Raw genomic sequence first — 22,666 nt, 5'->3', positions numbered from 1 at the left:
CCTTCTCAGCTCCCTCACACACCAATTCCCCGCTGCTCCCAATCCTCCCACACCCCCAGATCCCCGTCCATCCCCTATCACCGGAGGTGGGCCGCTCCCATTCCCATCTCCTTTCGCTGCCTCTCTCTCTCGCAGAGGGAGCGGCGTCGGGCGCTGGCGGCCCGGCCATGTACGCGGGGCGTAGGCGGAGGAAGCCGGTGCAGCGGGCGTGAGTGGGGGCTAGGGGGCTGAGGGGGCCGGGACGAGAGGGTTCCCCTTCCCTATTAATGCGGCTGTGCCCGGCAGAACAGAGGCTGAGGGGGCCGGGACGAGAGGGTTCCCCTTCCCTCATAATGTGGCTGTTCCCGACAGGACAGGGGCTGAGGGGGCCGGGATGAGGGGGTTCCCCTTCCCTATTAATGCGGCTGTGCCCGGCAGGACAGGGGATGAGGGGTCTCCCCTTCCCTGCTAACGCGGCTGTTCCCGGCAGGACAGGGGCTGAGGGGACCGGGATGAGGGGTCTCCCCTTCCCCGCTAACGCGGCTGTTCCCGGCAGGACGGGGGCTGAGGAGGCTGGGATGAGGAGGTTCCCCTTCCCTGCTAACGCGGCTGTTCCCGGCAGGACAGGGGCTGAGGGGGCAGGAACGAGGGGGTTCCCCTTCCCTAATAATGCGGCTGTGCCCGGCAGGACGGGGCCCGGCCTGGCTGAAGGCGGCGGCTCCAACCCGTCCAAGCGGCACCGGGAGCGGCTGAACCGGGAGCTGGAGCGGCTGGCAGGGCTGCTGCCCTTCCCGCCCGACGTGGTGGCCGGGCTGGACAAGCTCTCGGTGCTCCGCCTCAGCGCCGGCTTCCTGCGCGCCAGGAGCTGCTTGGGCGGTAAGGGACCTTCACGGCATCCCCCGCTCGCCATTCCAGCCTGGAACTGCCCCTTGTCCCTGTCCTGCACCTGTGTCACCCTCTCCTGCAATTCCTTACCCACCCCGCCCTCCAAAATGCTTCGTGTATTTGTTTTCCTCCACAGAGTATTTTTCGCTTAGACGTTTTAGTGGTTTTTTTCGTCCCTAAGTTTTGTGGTGTTTCCCTCACCAAGAGCTTCTTTTCCTTCCCTCCCACATTCGTGCTTCCCCCCTCTGCTTTCAGGAATTTCATGTTAGTCCCTCCTCGAATTTTTGTGGCAGTCCCCCTCCTCCCCCCATCTTGTGTTCTCCTCCTCGAATTTTGCCGGGTTTCTTTCCCCCACTTGAATTGTGTGGGTTTTCTGCCCTCGAATGTTTCTGTCTCTAACAGCGTCGCTATTTTTTTGTTTGTTTGTTTGGGTTGGTTTTTTTTCCCCTTGAAATTGATTCCCTCCTTCTGCCTCAAATTTTGTGGGATTTCCCTCCCCCCCCACCCGCCCCCGAGTTTGATGATATTTTTTTTGTGGATTTTTTCTCCTCGAATTTTGGGTTTGGTTTCTTCCTCAGCCTTGGATTTTGGGGCTCCCTGCCACATGATTTTTTTTGTTGTTGTTGTTGTTTTTTGTTGAGTTTTATCCCTTCGTATTTTGTCTTTCCTGTCTTTACTCCCCTGGAATTTTGCCGTGTATCCCTGGAATTTTGTTCCCCCCCGCCCCCAATATTTTGTTCTTTATCTGCCCTAGAATTTGCTCTTTTTGCCACCCCAATTTTGGTTTCTTCCCCCCAAAACTACTTTTTTCCCCTTGTCTCGCCCGCATTTCCTTTCTGTGCCGTCTCCAGCTGCCAGGCTGGGGCTGCGTCCGGCACTGCCGTGGGGTCAGAGGAATCTGGAGGGATGAAGTTGATTTTTGTTTGTGGGTTCCACTGAGGTAGAAAACTCCGGTTTATGCAGAAGGGTTGAGGCAGAGCCTTTTGCGTCCCAGCTGGGGAGATTCCCCATGGAAGCGACTTTTTTCCCGTGTTCTGATAGACTTGCTGTGCTGGCAGTGAGCAGAAATTCCTTGTGATGTGCTTAAAGTTTATCTGAGAGCCTTTTATTTCTGGGAATCTTTTATTTTTGGGAGCTGTTCTGCCACGCTGTAGTTGTGATTAAGAGGAGCCCTCAGGAGGGCATTGAGGCATCCTTGGATTTTCATGGTGGAGTAGCAGTGTCTCGAAAATGTTGCGTTTTCAGGCCACAGACACACCACAATTTCTCATTGAATATATTTAATGCTTTTCCCCTCCCCCCCACTTAAAAGAATTGGCAAGTGGGTGAGCTGGGAAAGGAATGGTCTGGGAGAGTTGTTTGCCTTGCTGAACCAGGTCATCAGGAAATTTACTGTTCTGAGATTGTCTCATTTGTTTAGGGTCCCCCTCACCCCCCCCCTTGCTGTCATTCCATCTGGTTTAATTCCATGGCACCGATTTCCCATTTGTCCTGGGTTGTGGGATGGCTTTGAGGTTAGGTGTGGCAGGGAAGGAGAAAAGCTCCTTAAATGGAACTCTGGGCAAGCTTATCAACAAAATCATTGATTTTAAGTTACTTTATTTTTCTATCCACCTTGCTTGAGCATTCCCTGAAGGATGATCATGGGAAAGCAAGGACAAAATTTGGGATGTGCTGCCATGGATTGTGAGGAGAGACAGCTGGAGCAGGTCTTGGATGTTGCCTGTGATTGCTGACAGCAATTCACCCAGCAAGTTTATGCTAGCCCATCCCCTGCCAGAATAAATAATTGTGAGTTTATTAATTATTAATCAGTTTTAATGTCACTTCACCATCTTGATTTATGCATAGCTGATATATGGGGAAGTTTGTATGGGCTTAAAGGCTTTTGATTTTTATAAGGATATGTTTTTCCTGGAGGAGTGAGGATTTTTATTCTTTGTACAGTCCAAAGGGAAGCTGTCCCTGCTGCCTCTCTGCTTGTGTGGGGGCATCACTGAGGGCCTGCAGTTCAGTGGCAGGAGTCGGAAGATTTAAGGCTGCTCAGTCTTCTGTTGTTTAGTCTTTGGAGTGGTTTAGGGATCATCAAGAGCTGCCTTTGCATAGGGTTATTTACCCAAACAAGCCCTTCCTCAGGCTGATGTGCTGGGTTGGTGCCTCTGCTGCCACCCTGGTGTCAGGCAGTGGCTTTCCGCAGGGCTTTGGAAGAGCAGAGGACAAGAGCATCCTGTGTGTCTTTGTGGACTGATTCCACTCAAATCTCTCCAGTTTAACAAAGCAGGAAGCAGCTCTGGGGGAGGAGGGATTTCAGCCCAAGGTCTCCTTCTGATCCATGGCAGGTGAAGAGGCTCCCTTTGTGATGGGGCAGCTCCTCTGTGAGGAGCTCCTTCCCCCATTGCCTGACTTTGCAATTCTAAGTTCACAAAAGTGCTTCCTTACCGTGAAAGAGGGGAGCAGGATCATGGGAGGGATGGAGACACTGGCAGAGGTATCCTGACAGGGAGCAGGATACCCAGCCCATCTGACATCCAGCCTTCTGGAGAAGCAGCACCACCCAGAACCCAGCACGTGGACCAAGAGGGCCAAAAGGAGCTGAGGTCGACTTCAAGCTAACCAAACATCAGTGCTGATTTAAAGGCTTGTACCTCCTCCTTTCTCATCCAGGTCTCTTCCCCTACAACAGTCTTCCCAAATGCCTTATTTCTTATCTGCCTTGTTGAACAAATATTTGTAATTCTCATTCACTACCCTTGTCTTCCCTGCTTTGCTGGAGGCTCTTTCAGCTCATGGGATTCAGTAGAGGTGGCGCTGTGTCACAGGGACCCCAGCTCATGTGCTGCTGTCCTGGGGGGTGCACAGCATGTCACACCAGCTGTGTGCCAGCAGCTTATCTCTGCTGGTGCCTGGCAGGGCTGTTCCCCTCTAATCCCTCCCTGTTCTGCCCCTCGGAGTGAGGGCCAGCTACTTGGAGGGGAGGAGGTGTCCTGTCTCTTCTGCCTCCCTCACCTTCTGGAAAGGGAGAAGATGCTCCAGGGGAACGTTTGCTGTCTTGCTCTGCAGGAGGATTTTTTATGAAAAAAAAGATGCCTCAAAGGCATCTTGTCACATGGCTGTCAGGTGCCATCTGTGTAGTTTGGGCCACTTAAACCTCCTGGTGGGAGGTCAACTGGCAGATGTTACAACAGGCAAGGAGAAGTGTCTCTCGTGGTTTGTCCCTGCAGCGTGATGAGAAGGTCATCCCAGCTTTACTTCTCATCCTACAGCAAGCCTGGCCCTTCTGGTGTATGAGCCCCTCCAGGGCACTCACTTGCCCCTAGGGGCCAGCTGGCCCCCCAGGGTGCCGTATGCCTGTCAGAGTCCTGTGCCTGATGTTCATTGAGGACCTGTGAGATTCCTCTTGATGCTCTGAATCAAGTCTAGGGTTTATGAATTGTAGGAAAGAGTCAGTCAGCGGTGCCAGGAACTGCACATTTGAACCCACAGCAGTGGGCTAAGCCTGCCTTGAAGTGGGAATCCTCAGAGATGCAGATGTACCTCTGCCTGTGTGCAGCTTCCTGCCTGGCTCTCTGGGCAACTCAGATGCGTTGCTTGCTGAGAGGAGAGGGGGAAGCACCCTGGCACATGCTGTGGCCTTAAAAACTGTTGGCTGCAGTCTGTGACGGTGGATCAGAGAATTTTTCTGGGCTCTGTGTGGGTTAGAGCACTGCATGGGTCTGTTTTCTACAGAAGCTTAAGGTTACATGTCCAAAACTTAAGCAGTTTTTCTCTCCTGTGTTTCTTTAAAAGACAACACTCGTATGGATGTCGGGGGCTTGGGGATTTTCCCAGAATCTTAAAATTGTTGGTGGCTGCTGTAGGATGAATGTGCAGCCTCAAGGCTGAGCCTCACCCTTTGAACTATGATATTAACCCAGATTGTTATTGCTGGAGCTGTGGTGGCCCAAAAAGTGTCTGAGCTGCAGTCATGTCAGGCTGGAAATGTGCTATTAATTATATCATTATTATAGACTATATAACTGTGCCCCTGAAACATCTGCTTAGGGATGAGTGGGATCTCTTGAGATGGGGTGTGTGAGGCTAACGCTGATCATCCCTTCGCTTGTGAAGCTCCTTCCTCCTGAGCTCTTTGTCAAGCGCTGCAGAGAGCTGTAGCAGTGAAGCCTAAGGGTTTAAGAAAAGCAAAGTGTGGTCCTGTCATCACTGTGCTCTCTGCCTAGGTAATGATTTGACCTCAGAAGAGTAATTTCAGGTGGGGAACTCTTGTGACTTCTCTTAGGTAGGCAGTTTTCCTTGGCATGCTTTCCTTGCCGAATGCTTTTCCCTGACTCTCAGGAAACCAGCTGGTGGGATGCTGTCAGAGCTCCATGGGGCTACCTGCTCTCCTGTCTACAAGTAACTGGGCTGTATCAGGGCTCCTGCAGAGGCAGGCAGGGCTGGGAAGAAATTCCAGGCTGAGGCTTTGGGCTGGGATGATCCTTCCTGGGCTGGTGGAAGGTGTCCCTGTCCACAGTAGGGAGTGGAACTAGGTGGTGTTTAAGATCCCTTCCAACCAAAACCATTCTATGATGGACACTAAAGCTCCTGAGGGAGGAGCAGTGGGACAGGGAGGCTTCAAACAATTGATGATGCTACAGGAAGGAGAAAAATGTGACAGGTCCTTGTCTAAACTCCTTCATGTGCTCCTCCCTTTGAGACCCAAGTGACACAATCAAAAGATACATGTAGTCAAGGCTGCCTTGCTTCTAAAAGTGCAGTAAGATCTTCTAAGAGGCCATCCATTATTAACCACAAGTGTTCTTGGGTATCCACACCATTCAGGCAGGCATAAATAATTAGTCTGTTTAATGAAATTTTTGCCAATAGGGGGCTGTGGCAGGTACAAAGTTAAGTAAAACTGTGCTATCCATTATGAATTAACAAATGGGAAGTCAGGAAATATTTGCCAGTGGCTGGAAAATGGGCTTTGAACAGTGTTGATGAGAACCCAACAAGGCGGGGAGAATGTGGGTCTCTGGCCTGGTGTCAGCAAATCTGTGCCTACTTCATTCACCATTTACATGTTTTCTAAATTTCCAGTACTTTCACTCTTACTAGCAATAAAATGTAGGAAAAAGCAATGCTGAGTGTTTTTTTGATGTGGGGGGGTGGGTATACTGAGCAGCAGAGCTGTGGGTCCCTCTGCCTGTAAGCAAGGAGGAGCTGGAGAAGTGGATGGGAAAGGGATATCTGGAGATCCACTCACAGGAGTAAAGACTTATACCATGCGGTAAGACCAGCTCTTCAGGGGATTGGCACAAATGGTGGAGAGAGAGGTGGATTTATTTTGTTAAGAAATCGGTCAATCGATCCTTCCCCAGAGTGGCTGGTACGTGCTGGGGTGTTTGGCAGGAGGCTTCTAGGGAGCACCGTTAGCAAAGTCCTTTTCTCTCCCCTCACCACGACCTGCTCAGACTGAGAGTGGCCTTGCAGATGGCCCAGCCCTCTTGAAGAGTCAGTTCTTGAAGAGTCAGGAAGCAGTTTGGTTTTCTTCTCCTTCACTGACACCTCTGGAGCAGGTTTGGGGTAGAGTTGTTTTATTTTTTCCTTTGCAGTCAGTGGCTGATGGAAACTCTGCTCCCACCAGGAGCTTCTTTTTTGCTGTGTGGAGAGAAGGGGGCTGGGAGATATCTTCTCAAAACCCGGCAGGAGCAGCGCTACGCGGCCCTGCTGGCTCCCCTCGCGGCTCACACTTCCGGGTTGGCAAATTTCCGAACTTTGTCCATATATAAGGCACGCCACGCTATAAGGCACACTTATGAGTTCGGGCCAGAATTTTAGTCAAAAGGGTGCGCCTTATAGTCGTGAAATTACTGTACTCAGTGAGGGCAAAGGCTGCACCTAGGTCTTGCTGCCCTAGGTGAAGGAGAGTGCTGTGCCTGGAGTGCATCCCACCTTTCCCGGTGCCCAGCTCCAGGCGGAATGTGGGATCCACACAGCAGGGAGCGTTCCCTGGCTTGTTCTGCTCCATCAGCCCGATGTGCTGTGACAGTTGTGCTGAATTGCTGACCCCAGGGGCTGCACGGGGCTATTTATGGACACACAAAGCTGGGGGACACCGGGCGAGATGCCAAACTGGCGTGGCCACAGCCAAGAGCCCGTCCTCTTTGGGGATCTTTGGTGACTTGGGTGGAAAAGGCACTGTTTGATGTGGGGAAACCTCGGTGGGAATTCTGGTTTACCCCTCACACCCCGGTGGTTGGATCCTGTTTGGTGGCAGACATCCCCAAGGAGGACAGCAGGCTGCCCTCTGCTGTTAATGTGTCTCCTCTGGCCCCACAGCCCAGATGCTGATAGCAAAGCCTGGTTTTAGACAGCAGATGGGATCAAGATTTCTGTTTGCAGGGGCATTAAACCGTTAAACCAGAGCCCTGAGCAGAGGGCAGCACCTTTTGGCTGCTCTCCTGTCAGCCAGGTTTATTTTTATCTCTAACCTCCAGCACAGTGGGCTGGGAGCTCACAGAGGAAAACTGGGGACCCTGAATAATTCATAGCTCCTGCATTTGGCTCCCAGCAATCAGAAAAGCGAGTTGCTGGAAGGACACTGGCACAAACCTGTTCTGTCCACACCACAGAGCCCCGCCTGGGTGTTGTGGCCTCTCTTGCTGTTCTGCCTGACAGCCTGTCCCTCTCCGAGGTTTTGTTTGAGCTCCAGTCTGGATAGGGGACCTCAGGTACGAATGTGTGTGTCCACCCCAGCTGGCTTGGGCCTGACCCTCAGCTGTACAAATAACTGCTGTAACCTCAGTCCTGGTGTCAGCCCATCGCTGGCCAGCTCCTGAACAGTCTGGGCAGGCTGACCTTCGGGAATTCCTCAGGGCTCCCAGAAGCAGTGGGAGCGCTGCCGTATCAGGGGTTTTTCTCTAAGTATTAGAGAAATGGAGTGTGCTTTGCCTTTAGTAATGGAGAAAAGTTATTTTTGGGATGGTCCTGTGCCTGGGGGAAGAACTTTGTCCCCAGAGCCTGATTCTGGAACATCTACCTTTTGCAGCATCTGAGATCCTTCAGGATCAGCTCTATGCAGATGGAAGAGTTGAGTTTCAGCAGCGGCTTTGGCAAAGCAGAGGGAGCACAGAGCCGGTTACAGAGCCTGGCTTTGTTTATGTGCTGGTGGCTGTGGCCTTCTGGCTTGCTGTCCAATTGCTTCTAGAGTCCACTTGATGCTCCCATTGCCTCTGAGCCTGGCAGCCCTGCAGTCCAGGGGCTGGGAAAGATCCAAGAGAGCTCTTGCTCCCTCTGTGTGCTGGCAGACCACAGTGGTGCTGCAGCTGGTGTTTCACACCTTTCCTCCCTGATCCCAGCAAGAGCAGCTGGTTTACCAGTGGCAAAATGCTGTCCTTTGTCCTCATGGTGCTGGCAAGAGCCTCCCCAGCTTTCCTATGGGCACCTCTGTTCTCTGGACAGGCCTGTCATGCACAGGCTTGTTGTCATCTTACCCTTTAATTATTATCCACACTAATATATCCCCAGGAATAGTTCTCTTGAGGAGCACAGAACAAAATTTAGGGGTACATCCTTCAGCTTACCTGAGTAACAAATTCCCTCATGCGTGTGGATCATGCATTGACCATTCTTGGATCTTGGGTGTCTGTGTCTGGATCCGTGTGTTTTCCATGTTGTTTTTATCCCACTGTGAGCTGTGGCTTGCCTTTAATTTGGTTGAGTAAACCCACTGTGTTGCTGAACTGTAATGAGGCATCAGTGACTGAGCTGTGTCCTTCAAAATGGCACATTCCTGATCCTGGGATTTGCTGTAATGCCTCCTGGGTCGGGGAGACTGCTGCTGCTGTTGCCAGCATCTGTCAGGTGGTCAGGAATGCCATAGTGTGCCCACAAGGCCAGGGCAATGACTGTCCCCTGTGCTGGGCGTTGCTGGGGCCACACCTTAAATCCTCTGATCAATTTTGGCCCCTCACAAAAAGAAAGACATTGAGGGGCTGGAGCGTGGCCAGGGAAGGGAGCAGAGCTGGAGAAGGGTCTGGAGCACAAATCTGATGAGGAACAGCTGAGGGAGCTGGGAAGGGATGGCAGCCTGGAGAAAAGGAGGCTCAGAAGGGGCCTTCTTGTTGTCCACAACTCCCTGAGGGGAGAGGGATGGGCTCTGCTTCTAGGGACTAAGGAATAGGACAAGAGGAAATGGCCTCAAGTTGTGCCCTGGGCAGGTTTAGCTTGGGTATTGGGAAAAATTTCTCACAAAAGCAGTCAGGCATTAGACCAGGCTCCCCAGAGCAGTAGTGGATTCACTGTCCTGGGAAATGTTCAGAAGACCTGTCGGTGCGGCAGTTGGAGACATGGTTTGGTGGTGGTCTTGGCAGTGCTGGGGAATGGTGGGGCTCTATGATTTTTCTCCAATTTTAATGTTCCATAATTCATTGATTCTGATGCCTACCTGCTTTAAGCATTCCTGGCTTTAACTGCTTTTTACTTACAGGTTATTAAAAGGGGGGCAAAAACAGTGGGAGAAAAAAAAAATCCCAGGCCAAAACATTTCAGGGTGTTGGAGGGATGGGGAAACATCCTCTTAAAATCGGTTCTTGTGAGGGGCAAAGCAAAGGGCTGTGGCCATGTGATGGCTTCCCCTGCACTGTCCAGCTTGCAGCATTCCAGCTGTTGTGGCACTGTGTTCCTGCAGCACTGATGTCCCTTCCCCTTCCTTGGTGCAGTTGCTCTGAAGAATCCTGGTGCCAAAGAAGGACAGAGGGATGGAGCCTGTGGCACCGGACCAGCTCTGGGCTTGGCAGCGGTTCCAGAGGGTGAGCTGCTCCTACAGGTTAGTGCTCCTCACAAATGCCTTCATGGGATCTTCCTCTTGTCCCTTCCAGCTCCTGTGAGTTTTACCTCAAAACCAGGCTGTTCTGTTGCTGATGGCAGGTGATTTGTGATTTTATGTGGTGTAGCTCACAGTGCTTCTCAGTGGGCAGAAGTTTAAGATCTCCAAAGGTCCCTGGGGCAAAAATGGTGTTGCTTCTTCCCTGCTTTTCCCATTATTACTGGAAAAAATTGCCATTTGTAAATAGCCTGTATGTAGGGAACATCTTGGGATTTCTGAGCATGGAGATTGATATTTTCTGCTTCTCTGCCCTCATGTCTAAGTGTGCCAGAGGTGTAACATAGGAACCAGACTGAACAAGGTGTTTGAGTGCAGTTTTCAGCATGGGCACACTGATTCTGACTGAAGAATATTGTCCAAATGGTGGTGAAAACAGGGAGAAAAACATTGTGGGAATCTTCCCTAATTCTGAGGAAGTGATGTGTGACACTGAGCACATGGACAGGTGCTGATGGGCTGTGTGCTCATTCCTTAAACACAGGGTCGGGGTGAGGGGGGCAGGGTGGATGTATCCCAGGAGCTCTGTTTTTCCCAAGTGGTCTTCTTTGGTGATGCTGGAGATGAAGCTGGTAATGCTGGTTTGTTCAGAGGGGCTAGGAAGTCACCTTCTGTCCCCTCTGTGCAGAGAATGGGAAGAGGTCAGGCTCTGGCAGCATGAGATCCTGCAAGGACACAGGTCTGCTGTGTCCTGCCTGCCTGGCACAGGCTGTGGCTCTGTTCCCTGGCTGTCCTCCACCATGAGCTGAGTGTGCTGGGCAGCCCCAGCTGCTGTCCAAACGCTCACTCAGCATGGAGTGTAATTACTGTCCTGTCTGAGAGCTGAGGGTCTCTGTGTCTGGTGGGAGAAGTGCTAAAGCCAGGCTGGTTAATAAACAGAAACCTGAGGGTTTTCCCTCAGAATATAACAAATCTGCTCAGCAGGGCTTGCTGGGGGTTGATGTCCTGCCTCATCAGCTCCTCCCACAGTTGGGTACCATCCTTTTAGAGGTACCAAACTGGGTCTGAAAAGCTGCTTCTGCTCTGTCTCTGTGTGACCCTGGGTGTGGCAGGAGCTCAGACTCTGTGCCCCCAGGGAAACATTCCTTCATACTTACAAACATACTTCCACCTGGTCTGTCACCTCTGATGGCCAAGCTTCCTTTGTCTCAGTCTGCTCTGATTCTTCCCCTCTCCCCCTCTGAAGCTGCTCAAAGGGTTAAAGTGCATTTGGCAACGCAAATTAACCTCTGCAGCAGATTGCCACACACTGAGATCCACTCGAGTAAATAAGAGAGCATTTGTGCCTGGAATAAAGGGAGGGGAGAGGGGGGAGAAACTCTGACCTGGACAATGAAACAGGAGTTGGCAGCAACAATAGCTGGACTTGGCTGAGGCTACATGCCAGGCCCTAATTAATGCTGATGTCTGTACATTATGAAGTAGGGGAAGCAGACCAGGTCTGGCTGCTGTGGTTTCCCTGACAGGTTAGTGGTACAGGATGGTTTTGGCCCTGAAAAACCCACAGGGCCCACACTGCAGGCCACACCTGCCTTCCAGAGAGGTCCTGCTTCGTGCTGCCACAGTGCCCCCATGGTGATCTGTTGCCCCTAGGGGAGGGGTGGCCATGTGGTGGTGTCAGGGCGTTGAAAGCTCTTCAGCTTCTGGGAAGATAAACCAATGATTTTCATGAAGTTTCACTGCCCTTGCTCTTGGGCAGCACTATGGGCTTGATGGTGTATGCTGGCTGACTCAGGATTTTTAGACTTGGGGACACTGAGCCACAGAGTGATTCTGCCAGCTGGGCTCAGGGAGTACTGCTATGGGGCTTCTCTCAGCCCTGGCAGGAGGGATGACAATGTCTCCAAAGCCCTGGGCTCTTGTGCCACAGAGGCTTGCAAGGGTTGGTGCTGTGCCTTGAGGGTGCTTCCCTTGATCCTGCCAGTGCCTGTGTCAGCAGTGTTCTGCCTGTGAGCTCCTGCCTGCTGCCAGAGAGCAAGGATGGAAAACCAGGGCTCTTGAAAGGGAGCTGCACTCCCAAACTGGTAGAGAAGTTCCTTTGCCCCTTCTAGTCTTCTCTAGGTGTAAAGGACATTGTCAGCCAGCACCCTGGTCCTTACTCATGTGTCCTGTCCTGCCAGCAGTGGGGTTTTTAAAAGCTGTGGGGAAAACACCCAAATTACTTCCCGAATTTATTAAACTGGTAGCAATGAGTCCCTCTTGAGTAAGACTGAGGCTCTGATTAGCACAGCCCATTCCTGCCAGGAAGCCCAGTGCTCCCTTGAACATTGACTTTGCAATCCTGCGGCTTGAGGGGTGGATGGAAGGACCTGTGAAATGTCTAAGTGTATAACATTAAAAATGCAATGGAAAGTTCAGATTGATGCCTGCATTTGCTCTTCTCTTTGGGGGAGGGTATGATGCTTCATACCTACACAGGCACAGCAGCTTTGGGTATTTATTTTGTGAAAGCGGAGTGCAGCATTCGGCCCTAAGAGGTGTGGGGTGTGCATGAACCAGGTAGTGCTCCAGAGGAAGTGATCTTGGAGGTGGTGATCTTAGAGGAATTCTCCAGCCTAAGTGATTCTGCAATGTATTGGCTGTAAGGAAAAGGTGCTCTGGGGTTACCCAGAGATCCTGTGGCTTTCCCCCAAGTTCAGGCACCAGACCCAGCCTGAGTTCCCTTGCTGCTTTGGAAGAAACTGGCTTTTCAAAAATCACATTGGTTTTGCTGCAGTTTTAAATCCAAAGTCTTATGCTTTAGCTTTTGGCTTTTCTATTTCCACTGGTTAAGGCCCTTTCAGCACTGGCTACCTTGAGGAGAGTGGGCAGTGGAGACAACACCTTCCTTGGCCTTGCTCCTTGCCCATGAACAGTGGCCTTCTCCAGGCCACTCCTCTGGAACCTGGGAAGGCCACACACAGCTGTTAAAGCTGTGAAGGCTGTTGAAAACATCTTGTTTCCACCAGAATGGACCAGTTCCTGATGATGTCTGCTTTCATCCTGCAAGAAGTTCAGAGGTTTTTATCGGCTCCCTGCACAGGATGAGATAAATGTCCAAAGCTGAGTCTGAGTAAATGCTCCCAGGATGGAAGTGCAGTTTTCCATCAGTCTGGGTTAGGGTATGCTTGGGCCAGCTGTATGGAAGAGCTGCATGACCTCAGAGAGGCCATCTGTGGTGGCTCAGCTGCCTGCTGGCACGCTTTGGGTGACCAGTATCATGCTGGCAAAGTGATGTGATCGTGACCTGTACCTGCTGATCTCCTCTCTCCTACAGGCTCTTAATGGCTTTGTGCTGGTGGTGACATCAGAAGGGCTGATATTTTACTCCTCACATACAATCCAGGACTATCTGGGATTTCATCAGGTTGGTGGGACTCTGACTTGCTGTTGAGAGTTGCTTTTTCCTTGGTGGTGGAGAATAGCCCTAAGTTCACTGCAGGGAGGAGGCTCTGCAGGGTTCACAGGGTTTCAGGGAGCAGTTTGGGGTTTTTCTTTGGTCTTGGGAACTTGGACTGTGGCTGTGCCAGGCTGTTTCCAGGTGGGACATGAAACCTGGCGCTGAGGACAGGCTGCAGAGCTCACAAGGTGGCGTGTCCCCTCTAGACAGATGTTATGCACCAGAGCATCTTCGAGCTGATCCACACCGAGGACCAGCCAGAGTTCAGGCGCAACCTCCACTGGGCCTTGGACCCACCAGGCACTCCCAAGGGTGAGCCTTCTCCAGCAGGTAAAGGCAGGCTGCCATCCTGGGTGACGTAAGGTGTGTGGCTCCCCAGGGGTGCTGGGAGCCCAGGTTGCTCTCACCACTGCACCCATTTTGCTCAGACCACAGATTCATCCAAGTGTTGTGGTTTTCCCCCAGTTTCTGTTGTTGTGCTTTGCAAACTGCTGCAGTGCCCAGTGCTGGGGACTTCCAACCCAGCTGGGGTGAATCCTTGCTTGATCCTCTCTCTGTCCTTCTCTTCTACAGCAGGGAAGAGTCTTGGTTCTTCTGCTGCCATTTACAAGCCAGAGCAGCTGCCCCCAGAAAACTCTTCCTTCCTGGAGAGAAGCTTTGTGTGCCGCTTTCGCTGCCTCCTGGATAATTCCTCTGGTTTCCTGGTGAGTACAGACTCTCCCCAGCAGAAGAGTGGCAGGCTCAGCACAGGGGTTCATGCTGTCACTGAAACTACGCACTGGGAAGATCCCATGCTCCTTTCTGCCATGTGAAGCACCTGCCTCTCTCAGCAAGAGACTTTCCCTGTACCTACATACAGCCTCTCCTCTCAGAAATGCTGAATCTTGAACAAAAGTGCTTTTCTGCCCCGCGTTTTGATTGTTAAAAGCATGTCTTAAGATCAAGTACATGGGGGACATCCCTCCTCCTCTCTGCATTGGGAGAGCACAGAGTGCCCAGAGAAGCTGAGGCTACATCCTTGAAAGTGTCCAAGGCCAGATTAAACAGGGCCTGGAGAAACCTGGGATAGTGGAAGGTGTCCTGGCCAGTGGCAGGGGGATTAGAATGAGATGATCCTTAAGGTCATTCCAAACCCAAACCATGCTGTGATTCCATGATTCTGTTTACACTAACTCTGCAGACAGATGTCTTGCTTTCTGTGCAGCTCACTTCTCACTTTTCTGCATAACACTGAGCTTTTCTTCCTAGGCTTTAAACCTTCAAGGCAGGCTAAAATTCCTTCATGGGCAGACCAAAAGGTCTGAAGATGGCTCAGCCATGCCCCGCCAGCTCGCTCTGTTTGCCATCTCCACGCCCCTGCAGCCCCCATCCCTCCTGCAGATCCGAACCAAGAACATGATCTTCAGGACCAAGCATAAGCTGGACTTCACCCCCTTGGCGTGCGATGCCAAGTAAGCAGCAGAGCTTCTAGTCCTCCATTCCAGACATCCCACCCCCACGCCCTGCCTCTGAGCTGGGTGTGCTGTCTCTCACAGGGGGAAGACCGTCCTGGGCTACACTGAGGCAGAGCTGCGGACATGTGGCACTGGATACCAGTTTGTCCATGTTGCTGACATGCTGTACTGTGCTGAGAACCACGTCAGGAGTAAGAGTCCCCTCCCTGGTCACTTGTGCTGATGAGTGGGCTGGGACTGGGGCAACTCTGTGTTCTGCTCTGTCAAGCCTAGTGGCTCTTTCCCCACAGGGTGCTTTGCTGTGCTGCTCCTGTTACTGCAGGAAGCTTGGGGAGGAGTGCAGCAAGGGATGTTCAGCTGGATAGTGCATGCCAGCTGTGCTGCTGCTGTTTTCAGCTGGCAAGGGCAGTGTGCCTTGGTGACAGCCCTTGTGCTTCCTCCCGGCAGTGATGAGGACAGGGGAGAGCGGCCTGACAGTGTTCCGGCTGCTGACCAAGGACAACTGCTGGAAGTGGGTGCAGGCCAACGCACGGCTCGTCTACAAGAACGGCAAACCTGAGTACATCATGGTCACACAGAGACCCCTCGTGTACGTGCTGGGGCTGGCATGGGCACAGTCTGGCTTTTTCCATGGCTCTGGGATGTCTTGAGCAGGGCAGGATGTCATTTGGCGTTGCTGCTTGTGCCTTTTAAAGGAGCAACTGTGGGATTCTGGGCTTGGTGCTGTTCAGCCACACGCCATCTCCAAGGCTACCCCTCAGTAGGGGTAATGTTTGGTTGTGCTGTAGATGTTTGGGTTTTGTGTGTGTGTATTTGTGTGAATGCATGCTGGCTGCAGCAAAGGGACATTGGCTTGCAGGGATCACAGTTGCCCATTGTGGAAGCACTTGTGGGGTGGGTTTGTGCATGTGTCAGCCACAGTGTCCTCTTCCTGCCCTACAGAGATGAAGAAGGAGGAGAGCACCTTCGGAAGCGGTCCACGCATCTTCCCTTTACCTTTGCTACAGGAGAGGCGCTTCTATACCAAAGCACTCACCCTCTCCCGGGCCTCCCTGACCTTTTCCAGAGCAAAGGGAAGCCCTGCAAGTCCAAGAAGCCCTCCTGCAGCCATGTAGAGCGTTCCCAGAAGAATGGTATTGATCCCAGGTCCCTGCTGGGCAGTGTGATGCAACAGGATAAGGCAGTGTATGCCTCCCATCCATCTCCCACCCTGAATCCTTCCTTCAGCACTTTCCAGCTTGGGGGTGTGTCCTTGCCAGGTGCAGGAGGGGGTGCCTGGAGTATGGGCACAGCTCCAGCTTCTTTAAGTGGCAACAGCCTCCAAGAGAAGCTGCTGGATTTGCAGCAGGAGGACCCTCTCTTGGCCACCATGAACTTGCTCTCAATTAAAAGTGATGAGAGCTGTTCCAACGAGCTCTTCAGTGTTTTGGATGGCCTGGGCTTGAATGCTGAGGACTTGAAGCTCCTGCTGCCGGATGAGAAAATGGTGATGGTCAATATGGACTCAGAGCAGTGTCCGTCCCTGAACAACAGCCTGACCAGCGAGCAGATTCTCTCCTACGTCCCCAGCCATCCAGTTAATGAGCATGAGGGAGGGCAGCAGGTCTGTCCCCTGCCAGGCACATCCCCCAGCCCACAGGGAGGCACTGCTCTGTGCTGCACAGAGAGCAAGGACTCAAGGTGTCACTTGGCACAGCATGCAGGGAAGCCCAGCACTGCTCTGGGCCAGCCCCACATCCTGCCGTGGGAGCAGCCCCTCAGTGCTGTGCCAGGGCTGGTCCTGGAGCTGGCTGAGCAGGAAGAGCCCTCCAGTGGCTCCCAGTGGAGACCAGCTGGGGAAGAGACTGTGCCCCACTTCCTCCAGCCAGGGCAGGGCACCCCATGGGACAGGGCCCCCAGCTCAGCACCAAGAGCCCCCTGCCCGCAGGAGTCACCCGGGGCCCAGCAGCTAAAGAGAGACTTGCCAGCTGTGCAGCCCCTCCAGGAGGATGCCCGCCAGTCCTTCTCCCTCCCCAGCCAGTGCCAGGACCGGCTGAAACACACTCACTTGCTAATGAATGGAGTGTGTGACCACAGCCCCAGCTCCTCTCCACACCCCAGCCTATGGCAGGACTATGCTTGCCCAGTACTGGGGTCTCCACCTCAGCCTGGTGTTCATGGCCTCGGCCAAGAGGTGATCTCCCAGCCTCAGGGCTGTTTGGGTATGTCCCCAGAGCACTTCAACCTGAAAGGATTATGTAGCGTGGAAGGTGCTGGCAGTGGGGACTCCTGGGAGGAGATGGCTCCACACCCCAGCTTTTTTACCCCTTCTTACCAACTTACTCCTGAAAAGCAGCTGAGTTCTGTTCCCTCTGTGCCCCAGCACCCTTTCCCCAGCACAGCTGCAGGGCATGTTGGGAGCATCAGCAGCTCTTTGGAGACTGAATTCCTATGGGACACACGCCTCTGCACCGAGCCAGGAGGGCAGGCGTAAGGTAAAGCCTTTCTCTGATCTGGGGCTCAGTGTTTTTTGTGCTGGGAATCTACCCAGCCAGTGCTGATAACCCCCTGCAGAGTGCCTCACCACTGTTCTGTCTCTCTCCTAGCCCCACAGCACCTGTGCTTTGCCCAGCTCTCCCATGGGACTGCCCCAAGACTACTCAGTGCTGGGGCAAAGTGTGGCACTGCCCTGCCAGCCTCAGCCCCAGGCAGAAGTTCTGCCACCTCCACCTCACACCTCCACGGAGAACTTTTGTTTCTAGGAGAGAGAGGAGTGGACAAAGCAGGACTGTTCTCTGGAGAAGGAGCCACCTTCAAGCTGGAGAGAAAAAACCTTCCTCACTGCTGTGCACATCTGGCCAGTGCTATTGATGTCGGTCACTTTGGCTCACCTGGGGCTTTTTGCCCTTTTCTCAACTTCCCACCATCATGCTCCCTGTGCTGTTTCCCATGTTGGTGTCCCTGGCCTGGGGAGGGACAGCAGCAGGGCTGGAGGACATTTCCCAGGGCACTGGAGCAAGCTGAGTTGTGATTGCAAGTCAGCTCATGAATGCAACCAAAGCTTTGTATTTATGTGCATGATCCAGCATCAATACAAACCTCACTAAAGCCTGTCCTAAAGAAAGAGACAGAAGTTTTTACCTCTGGTATTAAGTTTTCTGCCATTCCAGCCAGGTACCTGTGGTTGTGGCCCCATTGTACAGATATTGTCTATTTTATAAGGAAAATGAGCCTTGCGTGGTATTCTTGTGTTGCTCGGGTCCTTCCCCAGCCCAGCTTTCCCTGTGTCCCAGGTGTTTATGGTGTTTGGGATCCAGGTTAGAGCTCCTCTAGCAAACACCCTGGGCCTTGCTATACTTTACAAGACATGCCCAGATTGGCTGCTAAACTGGTTCTCTCTTGGTGCTGACCTCTCAGGTACCCTCAGCCTTCAAGTCTCAAAGTTTCCAGTTAAAAAACAGAAATGCCAGTCATATAATCAGTATAATGCTACTTAATCATAAATACTGAGAGATGATATTTTCCCACAGAAAGAAACCCCACAGCCCATATACGTGTCTAATATGAGTTGACAAATTTATTTTTATGCCACTCCAGTAGAAGGAAGAAACAACCTCTTACCATCCTAAAGCAGTATCCTGTGGAATGGGATGAAAGGTTGTTTAAAAGATCAGGAACACAGTGACCCTTTAAGAAACCTGACAAAGCAGGAGGAGGGATGAGCTTACCCAGCTTTGGATTCATGTTAATTCCTATTGGTTTTGTTTCAATAAATAGTTTTGGAGCTTCTCTCTGATCTTTCCCTTGCTGGTTGTGACTCTTCCCAATCTGGAGCATGTCAGGGTGTGCTGGCTTGCAGCATTGGAGCCCTGGGACACAATGGGTTGGGTTGGGAGGGATCCTGAAGAGCACTTGGAACCTTTGGGATGCACACAGTCCATCTGCCAGCTCCTGCTACGGATGTTTGAAATGTGACAGAGATGGGTGAGTGTCTAGAAAACCATGTACAACGTTTGTGTAATAATATATATTATGGGTATGTAAAGTTGCATATAAATATATTGAAGCATGAAGTATTTGTATTTATATAAAGTCTCTATACATAGTTTCTAGTATGTAATAGAAAATACCTTTTCAGATAAATGAGCTGATTTTTTCCTGCACTGTAGTTTTTCAATCCAGAAATTAGAAAAAACACAGGTTTGTTTTCTCTGACTGCTGAGTTTTCCAACATTCCCACCTCTACCTGCCACCTGCTTTTCCTTAGCAAAACAAGGCAGTTTTGAGTTTTTGATGGAGGTGTGCTGGAATGTTTGATCTTTTGTGGTTTCTGTGCCCTACTCTGCTTTTTCCTGTTCCTTCAGAGGAATTAGCTCTGGGGAAGGGGAATGGAGGGGTGGCACCAGAGGGCACCAGTGTATCTCTGGGTCTGCAGCTCGGTGACTTCCAGATGAGTCCCAGGTACTGAGCACAACCTGACCGCTGCCAAACTTCCTCCTTGAGCCAGGTCCTGTGTGTGGGCAGCCATTCCATGACCAGCTGCCCTGAAGGGTTTTCCTCCTCTTTGCCATGCATCCCCACAGCACCGTGAGTTTCCGTGCAACCCCAGTGACCTCGGGAAGACTGCAGCCCTGCTGGCTGTGTCTCCAGGGCTCTGTTTTAGTGAGCATAGTGTGGATTTGTCCAGCACTGTGTCTGTGAGGCCTGTGGAGCACAAGCCATCGTTTCTGTGGAGGGAGGTGCTCTCTGCTGTCAAAGTAGGCCAGCACATCCATAATTCATGCCCATCCTCACACCAGCTGCTGCCTGTCCTCCCCTGGGCCTTGTGGCATTGATTCTTGACACACTGGGCTGGCCCAGGGAACCTGGCTGGAGCAAGGGAGATGCCTCTATTCATTACCCCAGCATCTGCAGCCTGCCCTGAGCTGTGGTGGTAAGAAAGAGGAGTTGGGCAACTGTGCTGTTGTGCTCCGGTTTGCACAGCTGGAGGGAGTGATGCCTTGGGTTTAAGTTTTTATATTTTTCCAGAATCTCTGCTGCTTAGTCTGTATCTCTGAAACTTTATATTAGGTGTTAGTAAGTTCACAGGGCAGTTAGACACTAGCTAGAGAATCAAGGAATCAAGGACAACTGGTACCCAAAAAGCAGAAACAAGGGCGAGGGAAAGAGGGCACACTAGGGGGCTGAGACTTTGTACCCTGGAGCTGTGGCTGGGTAATTGACCCCAATATGTAAATGAAGCAAAACTTATAGAAGTGTCAAGACTTTGTGACCAAGATTCATCTTGGATTTGATTTGATTTGGGTAGCCCCAGCTGGGGTCTTACACTGCCCAAAGTGTATTCTTTCAATAAATACCTGCTTCATTCCTCTTGCTCTGTCTAGTCTCTGTTCCAGGTTAGCCTTTCTATGCATCAGTTCTGGCACCCCAGATGGGACATGAACCCACAATACCTGGCTTAGGGATTGTGCTCCCATGGGGCACATTGATCCCTGAGAGCTAGATGAGGCCAAGGAAGGTGTGAGGAAAGAGTTTGGAGAGATACAGAGCCATAGAAGAGCCTGAAGACCTGGCCCTGCACAGGACAGCTCCAAGAATCCCACCTTGTGCTTGGGTTTAGGGATGTTTGTGTAGCTGTAGGCTCAGCTCCATGCAGGAAAGGGCAGGAATAGCTGTGGTGCTCCCTGCAGCAGGGTAAGATGCACACATGGAGGAGCAGGAGGAGGAGAGCAGGGGACATTTACTGTTAGCCTCTTTTCCCTTTCGCTTCCTGCCTGCTATGTTCCCAAATGGCAGCCAGGATAAGGACACAGTCTGCAGCAAAAGAAGGCTCCTGCCTTGAGCCAGCTGGGACAGGTGACATCTGATACTGGCTGCATGTGTGAGGCTGGAAGCACCAGTTCCCAGCTGGCATCACAGAGGCCAGGATGTCTCCCTGGGCCCCAGGGCAGCAGAGAGCAAGGTAAATATTTCTCTAGAAGCTCAGCCTGGTGTTTATCCACACCACCTCCTTGCACCATCCATTATAGATGGGGGAAGGAGCCATGGGCAGTAGGGCAGAAAATGCTGTGATGGCTCCTGCATTAAATAGAGATGAAGGAGCATGTGGGCAGGTAGTGTTTGTTCACACCCAGCCCTTGTTTGCTGGTTGCTGCTCAGTGCCAGAGCCGTGCTGAGCTCCTGCTGTGGGCCACAGGAGAGCCATGGGCTGCTGCTGCAGCCTGGCTAGGATACCTGGGACAGCAGGCGTAGAGTTAACCAGCATGTTCCTGGAGAACAGCTGAGACATATTTCACCTTGGTTTAAATATTAAAAAAATAAAAAACCAAAACAATTTAGATGAATCAATGAATCATAAAGTCTCTTAATAGGGGGGCACTTCAAAACATTGTTATTGGTACTCCCACTGCAGAGTTCAGTAGCCAGCCAACTGCACAACCTTCTGTGCCCATGGTTTTCAAGTAGTTAGCAGTCTTCTGCCTAAAAAAATATATTTATGTATTTTTTTTTATAGGACCAAAGACTTTCCAAGCTTGGTTGTAAAGATCTAAAGAATGATGGAGCACATTAACCATCATCCTGGGGTGAAGGACCAGCACATGGCTAGCAGGTACTTTGGAAAAATGGCATTGGTGGTGGTGGTGTTATCCTCATCATCAGATATTGTCACCACTGTTATTTTCTGGACCTAGGAGAGTTCGATATGAGTGAGCTGATACTTTCTGTATTGTTCAACAAATGTGTGTGGCTCAAAAGATAATGTCAAATCTCATGTGAAATCTCAGAATCACAGAATGGTTTAGCTTGGAACCCTAAGGCTCATCCTGCTCCCCCCACCCTGCCATGGGCAGGGACACCTTCCACTATCCCAGGCTGCTCCAAGCCCCAGTGTCCAACCTGGCCTCGGACACTTCCAGGGATCCAGGGGCATCCACAGCTTCTCTGGGCACCCTGTGCCAGGATCTCCCCATCCTTACAGGGAGGATTTCTTCCCAATGTCCCATCCATCCTTGCCTTCTGGCAGTGGGAAGCCTGTGTTCTGTCCCTCCATGCCTTGTCCCCAGTCCCTCCAGCTGTCCTGGAGCCCCTTTAGGCTCTGGAAGGGGTTCTGAGGCCTCCTTGTGTGACAATGCTCAAACCCCACCTGGGCATGGTCCTGTGACCCAGCTGTAGGTGAACCCGCTTCAGCAGGGCTTGGATTTGCCGTTCTCCAGAGGTCCCTTCCCAGCCCCAGTGCTCTGGGACCCTGGGAATGATGTCCCCCACAAGGCTCCCAGCTTCTCCAGCCCTTTTCAGTACTGGAAGGCTCTAAAAGAAATGGTTTTAGCTCCCATTAAATTATTTTACACTGAAACTTACTTCAGTTACCTTGATGGGTTTAGAAAGATTTATGTTTTATATTCCCTGCCTTCTGCTGACATATCCCTGTCCCTTCTCCCGACATGGGGGCTGTTGCTCTGCAGCTGTGAGGACTGCTGCCCTTGCTAACAGATGTACCATTGTTGTTACATTGCTGATGTCTCCCAGATGTCTTTCCACAGAGCAGAGAAGGGTTCCAGTGCTGTTTGGTGTCATGGTGTCCTATCTCTGCTTTAAATTTCGCCATCCTTCTGAGTCCTTAATTCCCCTTTCCCTGGCCAGCTGTGGCCACTAAACCCTCAAGTGGTTGCTGAACCCTCAAATGCATCTAGGAAGATTTCCAAGCTGAACAGGTGGACTGAGTGTCCCATCTACCTTTTACAGTGGTCTGTACTGGTGCTGGGTTCCAGCCCCAGCTGTTGGAGCTATCTCTGGTGGGTTTGGCTCTCCAGAGGAGGAAGGGTCTTTTTCAAGCTTGTCCAAGAACAGTTCGCAACTCTGAGTTTGCTGCCTCCTCACAGGATTTTTCATGCCAGAAACCCCCTTGGCTTGAGTTTGAAATATCTTCAGTATTAAAAATCCCAGCCCAGGCTGATGGTGGCCTGGCCACACAAGGGGAAGGGAGCTCTCGAGGGAGAAGAAAACCCATTTGCACCTTGGCCCTCTTCACTGTCAATAGCTGGGATTACTCTGCGGAGAGCAGAGCCTGGCAGGGAGGGATCAGACTAACAAGCAGTGGGAGTTGTGCACACAAAGTGGAGGACCTCA

At 51.7% G+C, this 22,666-nt stretch overlaps 1 protein-coding gene across 3 annotated transcripts; it reads left to right on the top strand.

Moving 5' to 3' along the window:
* The first annotated feature begins 274 nt into the window (after positions 1–274).
* Positions 275–19,774, top strand: LOC116998795 (aryl hydrocarbon receptor-like). Of its 3 annotated transcripts, none has more exons than XM_033064905.1 (10): positions 275–855; positions 9,564–9,670; positions 12,984–13,073; positions 13,313–13,418; positions 13,683–13,810; positions 14,355–14,557; positions 14,642–14,751; positions 15,008–15,149; positions 15,503–17,034; positions 17,146–19,774. In XM_033064905.1, the coding sequence occupies exons 1-9, from the start codon at positions 399–401 to the stop codon at positions 17,031–17,033; spliced, it is 2,874 nt and encodes a 957-aa protein (XP_032920796.1). In that variant the 5' UTR covers positions 275–398; the 3' UTR covers position 17,034; positions 17,146–19,774. The 3 variants fall into 3 exon arrangements, with proteins under 3 accessions (XP_032920796.1, XP_032920795.1, XP_032920794.1); XM_033064904.1 differs by having other exon boundaries at positions 13,680–13,810; XM_033064903.1 differs by having other exon boundaries at positions 13,313–13,436; positions 13,680–13,810.
* The last annotated feature ends 2,892 nt before the right edge of the window (positions 19,775–22,666 follow it).

Source organism: Catharus ustulatus, chromosome 7 (assembly GCF_009819885.2).
Source record: "Catharus ustulatus isolate bCatUst1 chromosome 7, bCatUst1.pri.v2, whole genome shotgun sequence".
Taxonomy (NCBI): domain Eukaryota; kingdom Metazoa; phylum Chordata; class Aves; order Passeriformes; family Turdidae; genus Catharus; species Catharus ustulatus.
This window is presented reverse-complemented; position numbering and strand designations above follow the sequence as displayed.